This window comes from Temnothorax longispinosus, unplaced genomic scaffold (genome assembly GCF_030848805.1).
Source record: "Temnothorax longispinosus isolate EJ_2023e unplaced genomic scaffold, Tlon_JGU_v1 HiC_scaffold_267, whole genome shotgun sequence".
Taxonomy (NCBI): domain Eukaryota; kingdom Metazoa; phylum Arthropoda; class Insecta; order Hymenoptera; family Formicidae; genus Temnothorax; species Temnothorax longispinosus.
The window spans coordinates 3,858-13,946 of record NW_027270086.1 but is presented as its reverse complement, the minus strand read 5'-3'; the positions used below and the strand labels follow the sequence as shown (position 1 = coordinate 13,946).

The 10,089-nt window shown below is 41.1% G+C and overlaps 2 protein-coding genes across 2 annotated transcripts; both read left to right on the top strand.

Annotated features, from left to right (window-relative positions):
- The first annotated feature begins 371 nt into the window (after nucleotides 1–371).
- LOC139824098 (uncharacterized) lies at nucleotides 372–1,738 on the top strand. Its single transcript, XM_071796594.1, has one exon. The coding sequence runs from the start codon at nucleotides 896–898 to the stop codon at nucleotides 1,736–1,738; it is 843 nt and encodes a 280-aa protein (XP_071652695.1). The 5' UTR covers nucleotides 372–895.
- Nucleotides 1,739–4,560: 2,822 nt separating this feature from the next.
- LOC139824097 (uncharacterized) lies at nucleotides 4,561–9,006 on the top strand. Its single transcript, XM_071796593.1, has one exon. It carries the CDS (start codon nucleotides 4,561–4,563, stop codon nucleotides 9,004–9,006), a length of 4,446 nt encoding a protein of 1,481 aa, XP_071652694.1.
- Nucleotides 9,007–10,089: the final 1,083 nt, after the last annotated feature.

Genomic DNA, 10,089 nt, shown 5'->3' with positions numbered 1-10,089 from the left:
TTGAGTCTGAACAAAGAGTTTTCGAAATAAACAAATACGCTTGGTTTCTAAGATTTGCTCATGTATTACTTATTTCCTGCGGAAACGAGGTAGTAAAACAGGAACGGACAGGTTCGCTTTATGACGTCATGCAACTATTCCGTTTTAAATAAAAGTTTTTATTATTGAACGCATTTGAAAAATTTACGATTTAGAAACTGACCAATCCTGAAAAAATAAGAGAAAAAGGAATTTGTTGCGGAGAACGTGAGGATTGAAGAAAAATAGAAAAAAGTAGAAGTTACAAAAAAATGTTTATTACTACAAATTCTTCTTCATAGGAAAAAATACAATTTAGTCGCTTATAAAGTAAGGCTGTAGATAAAATGTTTAAACAATAATGTTATAAAATTTACAATCCGCGATTCGACAAAATTATATTCTTTTATCTAAGGACATACAAAGAATTATTTATTAAATAATTTAAAAAGATAAAAAGAGCTCGAATAGATTTTTGTTGTTCCTTTATTTTTTTAGAAATATTTTTATTTAAAATTAAAAAAATTTTTAACTATTACATTTTTCGTATAAAATTTTTAGCCGATCACTTTATTAACAAATTCTCTTAGCTTCCTATATAAACCACCTATATAACAGAATTTTTAGTTTAAATTAAAAAAATTCTAGAAAAGTCTAGACAAATCTAAAGTTTTCTAATTTTCTATCTGCGCGCGCAGACTAATTTTTCTACAACGTTACAGACGAAGTTAACGTTTTGACTAACGTTACGAAGCAAAATCATTCGAGTCCCAACGTTCGAAGCGACAAGTTTGCCAGTGAAAAAGTATAACTCTCTCATCCGACTTTTCGATTGGTGTGAGTGTGTGTCAGCCGATATTACGAAGAAATAAGAACAATGGCTAGTCACAGAGAAGACGCTAATAATTCTGAGAAGCGGATGTTCACTCGCGATATTCCTGATAAAGGGATTCCCGATAAGGGACGTGGCTTCGAGGGAAGAAACGAGCAATTACATATGCTGTTATCGACAACATATGGACTCAACAGCTCCCATACGAAGAGAATTCATGTGGGTTTGCAAGCAACATCCGAGGGAGTTTTCGTGCCGTTGGTCAAATTAACCGGCAACTGTGCGGACGGCGTTTATTTCGACGAGAATTCGTGGCAGCAGTTTCAAGAGAACATGGGACTCGTGAGCGAATATTTAAATGGAGAAAGCAAATTGAAGCCAAATTCTATCTCCATTAACAATATCTCCGTCAATTTTACTTCGGCCTACGGAGCAAGATCCATATTGCTGGCGTACAAGAAAAACGAGGAAGATACTTCTGCCAGGACGAATCAACAAACAGGCGAGGAAAATTGTCCACCGACGAAGAAACGAAAAACATACGCTGTGGCAATTGTGATGCAGAAGCCTACATTTCTCGGGCTGAAAAATATTGCGAAATGTATCGATGCACATTTATTACATTTAAAATCAGTGGCCGATAATGTTAACAATTGCGCGCATTATCTTATTAAGGAAATAGAGTTAAATCTTCCTAAAGGTTATATAGATGAGGATATTGTAAAATTGACTCTCAGAGGAAATTACTTCGACATCGAATTTAATGTACAACATCAAATAACCGATTTAACTTTCCTCGATGCGTATTTTAATATAGTAATGATACAACTTTGTGTGCTGCGACTTCCCGAAATCTGCCGTATAATTTTGTCGAATCGCGGATTGTAAATTTTATAACATTATTGTTTAAACATTTTATCTACAGCCTTACTTTATAAGTGACTAAATTGTATTTTTTTCCTATGAAGAAGAATTTGTAGTAATAAACTTTTTTTTGTAACTTCTACTTTTTTCTATTTTTCTTCAATCCTCACGTTCTCCGCAACAAATTCCTTTTTCTCTTATTTTTTCAGGATTGGTCAGTTTTTAAATCGTAAATTTTTCGAATGCGTTCAATAATAAAAACTTTTATTTAAAACGGAATAGTTGCATGACGTCATAAAGCGAACCTGTCCGTTCCTGTTTTACAACCTCGTTTCCGCAGAAAATAAGTAATACATGAGCAAATCTTAGAAACCAAGCGTATTTGATATTTTCGAAAACTCTTTGTTCAGACCCAAATCCTAAAAAAAAACACCGTCATAAATCATATGGAACAAAGGCCTTAAATAAAAGAATATGGTTTTATGATTTTATTGTGGACAAGACGGAAAAGGGATTATGGTATAGAACCTTTCTCCGAAAACTTTTTTTCACCTGAAAGGAAGGTAAGGAGAAAGTGAGCAGGAAGGTTTTGAATTTGCTAATCAGGGTCTTAGGTAGACATTTTTTGTTACACCATTATTCTAGAAGTTTTTGGCTTTTTACACTGGAAGCTATTAATAAATCAATAAATTTCTCAGATGGGATAATAAAACCTTCTAGTTTCATGTTGGAATAAAGGCCTTAAATAAAAGAATATGGTTTTATGGTTTTATTGTGAACAAGATGGAAAAGTTTTATGACAAAAAATAACTTTTTTGCGAAAACCTTTCTCTTCCACCGGTAATGGAGAATGGGAAGAAAGTGGGCGGGAAAGTTTCAAATTTGGTAACCAATGGCTTAGGTAGAAAATTTTTGGCACGCCATTATTCTAGAAGTTTTTGGAAATATTTCCAACTATAAATGGCCTGTAATACTATAGCTGAGAGTTAGTCCTTATTTGTCCGAGTGTACTGGAGTCGTCTTGCAACACTCTTAGCTAATCAGACAAGTAAAGTGCCGAAAATGTCTCTCCGCGCAACTTTGATCGATTTTTTTAAAGTGAGTTGCAATTTAAGCAAACACTTTAATAAGCAAGTGTTTGTAGAAGTGTTTAATGAGCGGAAGTTTGTAGAAGCAGTGACAATCGTCGAAGAGGCGAATTATAAACTTTTCAAACGTTTCGTGCGTGGGTGCTCCAGTACCCTGTTATGTGTTATGGATGAACTGGGTTACTGTAAAAGAAATCAAAGATTGGTGAATATCATTTTGTGCGAATTAGTAACGCGTAGAGCTTTTCGTCACGAGGAAGAAGACGCAGGAAGAGGGCATATTGCTAGATTTTTGCGTCGTAACGGAATAGGTAAGTGTTAGAAATAAAAATTGCACCTTAAAATTTTAATATAGTAGAGTTTATCATTAAAATTTAAATTAATTTAATAGACGAGAACCGCATTGCCGCTGTCCTACCAGTCCGACGAGGACAGAGACGTCGAGCGGAAGAAAACATTGATGAGGAGGCGGTACCAGCACGTAAGTAGGAAATAACAAAATTAATTATTCATTTAAAAAAAAAAACAAATATTATAAATATTAAATTTTATAGGAAGGGCCAGAATCGTTGCACCACTGCCCGCAGACAACATCCCCGTCATCGATTTATCTTCCGGTAAAAGACTAATAATAACACGTAAAAGCTAATACTTGCAATATTAGTATAATAAATCAAATATAATTTATACTGTTTTAGATGACGATGAAGAACAAGAGGAGGTGGAAGAAGAAGAAGCAGAACAAGAAGAGGAGGTGAGAATTGTGAGCTCACCCGATTCGGCCATATTTACGCCGCGTGGTAAGTTTTTAAAAAATAAGATAAGATAAAAATTTAGCGGCAAATAAAAGAAATAACGAAATGTTACATTTTACCAGAAAGGGAAGTTGTTTGGGCTGTTGATTTAAGATTTGAATTCTATTATGATGGCGCTGCCGCGCAAAGGATATAGCGCAAAGGGAACTAGCCCCCCTAGTAATAGCGGATGTCGCCACATGTTCTCCAGAGGCGCTCGCTTCGTACCCACTAGCCCCAGTAGTACCACGTTGCCATGCGGTGTCGTCAGTACATTGTCTCAGTCGTCGTCAGTCTGTCTCAGTAGATTGTCTCGGTCTGTCGAGAGTACATTATCTAAGTCTGTAAAGATCATATCGTAGAGCCAAAGTTTATTTGTACCAGCAATAAAAAATTTGTAAAACACGAAGCAAAGTCATTCTTTAGCGAAGCTGTATCCAAAGACGAGAAAATACGTGCCGTGCACCCGGCTCAACGAGAGCTGCGTAACATATGGTCCTTCGAGCCGGATATTCAGTCCGGTCTCGTGCAAAAGCACTCAAAGTTCACAAGGGCGTGAACGGAAGCGAAGATCGAGAATACACGCCTCATTCGCCATTGATGGTGACGAGTCTGTTCAAGGAAAGTAATTTGCGTACAAGGCAAAGGCGCATCAAGCATTACGCATTGCAAAGCATAAGGACAACGGCTAAGATACATAGCTACCAGGTGAGTCTCCGTTGCCCATCCCATCCATTTACAGTCCATTTCCTTCATATCGAGTTCTTCAAAGATGGCGGAACAAGAATTCGCACAACGTACCGCAAAGACGAAACGGTCGCAAGCAAAGGCCGCGTGTACGCGCGGGAAGAAGTTCGTGGACGAAATAGGCGACAAACCCGTGTCGGTAATCGAATTGCGACAGAGACAAGCAAAGTTTCGCGAGTGTTGACAATCATTCGAAGACGCGCAGTCCGACATCGAGATGTTTGAAAACGCGAACGAGCAGGAAATCGTGAATAACGCAGAGCGTCAATCGTTCGAGGAGAAATATTTCGAGGTCGACGCGAGGTTCGAGGAGCTTATAATCGAGCGTACACCAGAAACGGGCGCTGCCGGCCCCAATCCGTTCGACGTGTTTCGAGTGCCGGGTAATCGCGATAACCCTCCGCAAGTCAACGCCAATATGAAGTTACCGCGAATCGACCTTCCTACGTTTTCGGGTTCGTACGAGGATTGGTATCCATATCATGATGTGTTTCATTCGATGATACATACGAACACTACATTACCGACCGTACAAAAGATGCATTATCTGCGATCATCTCTTAAAGACGAAGCGGCAGACGTTATTAGTTCATTAGATATAGCGGCCGAAAATTACGAAAAAGCATGGGCAATGTTAAAAGAGCGATATGATGACCAGCGGGCTATAATGCAGAAGCACATTAAAGCGATATTCGGACAGTCAGTGTTGCATAAGGAAAATCATGCTGAACTGAGGCATCTTTTGGATAATGTATTAAAGCATTTGCGAGCGTTAAAGGTATTAAAACGTCCTATCGACCAATGGGACGATCTTATTATTCACGTAATTACAACTAAATTGCCGCCGGCCACAAACAAAGAATGGGAGACTAGCCTCAAAGATTCAAATATTCCGACTCTCAAACAATTAACGGATTTTTTGGCTCACAGGTGTCGTACACTAGAAGCGGTTGATAGGAATCCTCAAAGCCCCACATCGTCTAATAGCGTTGGTAAGACAAATACAAAGAAGTCTACTGTAGCAAACGTAGCAACTGACAAGTCGGGATGTGTCCTTTGCAAGGGCGATCATCCTATCTTTCTTTGTGGCAAATTTCTCGGGTTCTCAGTCGACAAGCGTTTTCAAGAAATCAAAGCCCTCAAGCTATGCTTAAATTGTCTCAAATCCACAGATCATCGAGCGAAGAATTGCAACGCCGGCTCATGTAAGAAGTGTAGTAAGAGGCACAATACTTTATTACACATGGAATCAACCCCGCAAGCGAAGGAAACTGAAACGAAGTACACGGATGTGGTTGCCTCTGTGCAATCAGCATCATTAACGAGCGTAAATCACGTCACACGGTTGTCAGGGCAGCATGTCTTACTGTCCACAGCAATCATTCACGTTCAGGATAATAAAGGAAGTATTCTACCGTGTCGAGCTATTCTCGATGCTGGCTCGCAAGCGAACTTCGTGACATCAGAACTAGTCGAAAAGCTCAGGCTCAAGCGACATCCTACCTCTGTGCCAATAAGCGGAGTGGGAGAATCGAGCACTGAAACGCATAACTACGTTAACATAATGGTGCAATCTCGTTTCAACGGCTTCAAGGTAGAACTCAGATGCCTTGTGCTGCGTAAGATTGTACAGGACATTCCAAATACACCAATGAGAAGATTGGACATTCGCGTTCCACCAGGAATCAAGTTAGCGGATCCCAATTTTATGGAGACATCAAAGATAGACATACTCATAGGAGCAGGACTTTTTTGGGATCTCCTCTGTGTAGGTCAGATAAGGACCACACCAGATCAGCCACGTTGGCAAAAAACACAATTCGGCTGGATCGCAGGAGGTGAAATCAGCACAAGAAAGACGCAGTCCGAAGCAACGATCTGCAATCTTATCACCAACGAAGCACTCGATAATGCTATAGCGAAATTTTGGGAAATCGAGCATGGCGCGCGGAAGATCAAGATGTCAGCAGAGGATCGTAAGTGCGTAGAGCATTTTAAGTCAACGGTCAAGAGAAATTCGACGGGCAGATTTATAGTCAAGCTCCCGATCAAGCACAAAGAATTAGCGCGGCTCGGTCAATCAAAGGACATTGCTACACGACAATTTATAAATCTCGAACGCCGTCTAAATCGTAATCCGTCGCTCAAAAAGGATTACACGGAATTCATCCATGAATACGAAGCGTTGGGGCACTTGAGAGAGGTGCAAGGTCAAGATATAGAAACCTTCCCGCACTGCTATTTGCCTCACCATTGCGTGATCAAAGAAGAGAGTGATACGACCAAACTAAGGGTTGTATTCAACGCCTCGTGCAAAACGACAACGGGCGTTTCACTTAATGACTGCCTGATGGTCGGGCCCTCACTGCAGCAGGATCTCTTTTCTATTATTTCAAGATTTCGTACGTTTGAATTTGTTTTAGTTGCAGATATAACAAAGATGTACCGCCAGGTGTTGGTCGACGAATCACAGGTATCTTTGCAACGTATCCTGTGGCGCGACACTCCGGATGGTCCGATAAGAGTGCTAGAATTATTAACAGTCACGTATGGCACTGGCGCAGCAGCCTTTCTTGCCATTAAGTCAATCAGAACACTGGCAGAGATTGAAGCAAAGAATTTCCCGATTGGATCGAAAATCGTGTTGCGGGACTTTGACGTCGACGATCTCATTACTGGGGCAAACACGAAGGAAGCAGCACTGCAAGTTCGTGATGAGACTACAAAGCTTCTTGAAAAAGGTGGTTTCGTATTACGCAAATGGGCTTCCAACAGTCCTGATCTGCTTGTTAATCTTCCTGACTCTTCCATGATGAATTCAACTCGAACATTGGACAAAGAAGGTATGTGCAAAACATTGGGCATTCAATGGAATCCAAAGGATGATGTATTGCTGTATCAAATACAAATCAAAGCGGACACTAATCAGCGCGTGACAAAGAGAACAATTTTGTCATGTGTCGCACAGATATTTGATCCCTTAGGTCTTCTTGGACCGGTCATAATACTTGCAAAAATGTTGATTCAACGATTATGGACATTGCAGCTCGGCTGGGATGAATCTTTGCCCGCAGAGTTGCACACGCAATGGAGTAACTACAAATCGCAACTTAGCCAGTTGAATGATATTCGCATTTCCCGCAGAGCAGTCAAAGTTAAATCAAGCACACGCATTGAGCTGCACGGGTTTTGCGACGCGAGTCAAAATGCATATGGAGCATGCATATACTTACGCACTACAAATCAAAGAAGAGTGCATACTACGAAGCTATTATGCGCGAAGTCACGAGTAGCACCCCTGAAAGCCGTGTCTTTGCCTCGATTAGAGCTAAGCGCTACGCAACTGTTGGCGCAACTAACCGACAAAGTCGTTCCTATTTTGGAATTGAAGATTGACGCAGTATACCTTTGGACAGATTCTCAAATAGTTTTGGATTGGATCAACTCCTCAAGTCGAAGATTCAACACTTTCGTTGCCAATAGAGTGGGTGACATACAAGAGCTCACATCGGTTCAAAGCTGGTCTCACGTAGGTACCGAATGTAACCCTGCAGATATTCTATCGCGTGGAGCCACTCCTTCTGTTCTCAAGGACGCAGATCTATGGTGGAATGGTCCATCGTGGTTGCGCGACGACGAATCCTCATGGCCTAAAGTCGTACGATCTTCAGTCAATGCGGAAGAGCTACCTGAGCAGCGAAAGACAATCGTAGTCACTTCTACTTCACATGAAGAATTTGACATCATCGATAGATTTTCGTCATATGTTCGATTGATTAAAACAATTGCGAGGTGTCTTCGTTTCGTGCATAACGCAAGATCCAAACCGAATGATCGTAGGTTCGATTCCATTTCCGCTCAAGAATTGGAAGTATCTCAAAAGCTTATCATTAGAAGAATACAGCGATTAATATTTCACATGGAAATTGAAGCTATCGAAAATCAAAGACCAATTAGGAGAGATAGTCGTTTGCTTGCTTTGAACCCCTTTTTAGATCACGAAGGATTATTAAGAGTTGGTGGACGTCTGAAAAATGCTAATATCTCCTATGAAATCAAGCATCAGCTGATATTACCAGCACGTCATCGGCTCACTCGTCTCATTATTGAGCAAGAGCACAAAGGATTACTACATGCAGGACCTCAGGCCACTTTGGCAGCTATAAGAGAACGTTATTGGCCTCTGAGTGCTAGAGGGATTGTTCGCGAAGTTGTGCATAAGTGTATCATCTGTGTCAAAGCTAGGCCCCGTATATCTAAACAAATTATGGGCGACCTTCCGGCCACTCGTGTGACTCCCGCTCGGCCATTTCATAATACAGGTGTCGATTATTGCGGTCCCATATTTCTTCGAGAGGGAAAGCGAAGAAACGCAAGAAAATCTAAGGCTTGGATTGCAGTATTTGTTTGTTTCGTCACGAAAGCGGTTCATATCGAGGTTGTATCGGATTTAACCACAGAAGGATTTTTAAGTGCATTAAAGCGTTTCATTGGTCGACGAGGAAGACCAGCTAACATATATTCGGATAATGGAACTAATTTCGTGGGAGCCAATCGCGAATTAGAGGAGTTGCGGACTTTATTCAATCGAGAAGAGTTTCGGTATAACATCACCAACAGTCTTATACAGTCCGTCGGAGAGTACAGACGTGTTTATTATTAGTCTAACATATACAAGTTTCGGTCGAAGGTTGTTTTACTGGTCTTGGATTTTTGACTTCTCCTGCTTCCTGTACTCGCATTTTCACCATGAATGGGAGGACGATTTGCAAGGGCTGCGGTGCGACAGTGGTTAGGCCGATTGTTTGCGAAGATTGCGGCGTCGCCTCTCATCCTGGTTGCTTAGCCCGAACGGGTCACCCTCACTCAGACGGCAGATTTCTCTGCTGCTCTCAGGGCTCCTTTGACCTGACAGATCATTTGATCGGAAAAATTAGAGCTATAATCCGTGAAGAGTTCACTATCTTTCGGGAGGAGCTTGCGAGCTTGTATCGTGCTGATATTGAGCAGATTGCAGCTGAGATGCAGGGGCTAACTGAGAAAGTCACGGAGATTGAGAACAAGATATCATCCGCCTCCGCCTCCATCGATCACGAGGAAATAATGGAGGAAATTTCCGAGAGGGAGAGAAGATCCTCAAACTTAATTTTTTATAACATTGAGGAGTCAAATTCTCCCTCTTCCTCGACTGATGACGGTTCGAATGATTTGGCCACGGCCGAGGAAATAATACGCAAGATACGGCCCTTAGATCCTCCTCGTATCAAGATCCGGAGACTCGGCACTTTTAGACAGGGTCATGCAAGACCCTTGCGAGTCTCATTGCCGTCCAAATCCGACGCCATCGACATTCTCAAGAAAAAGAAGAGCTACTCCGGACCAGTTGGTATCAAGCAGGATTTAACCAGGAAGCAGCGTGATCATTTCGTTTGTGTTAAGAAGCGGTTTGAATCGCTTAGAGACACTGGTGTCACCGACAAGACTATTAGGTTTTTTAACGGCATACCGAAAATTGTCAATATGCCTCAGAGTTCGCGTGCAAAAAACATGAACACTGCCCTTTAGTGTATTATCAAAATGTGAGAGGCTTGAGAACAAAATTATCGGATCTACGCTGTTCCATTACATCTGCTACAATGAATTATGATTTTGTTATTTTAACGGAGACGTGGTTAAATTCGGGTATATCGGATGCTGAGCTCGGCCTAATTGATTTCAAAATTTACCGTTATGATAGAGATATGAG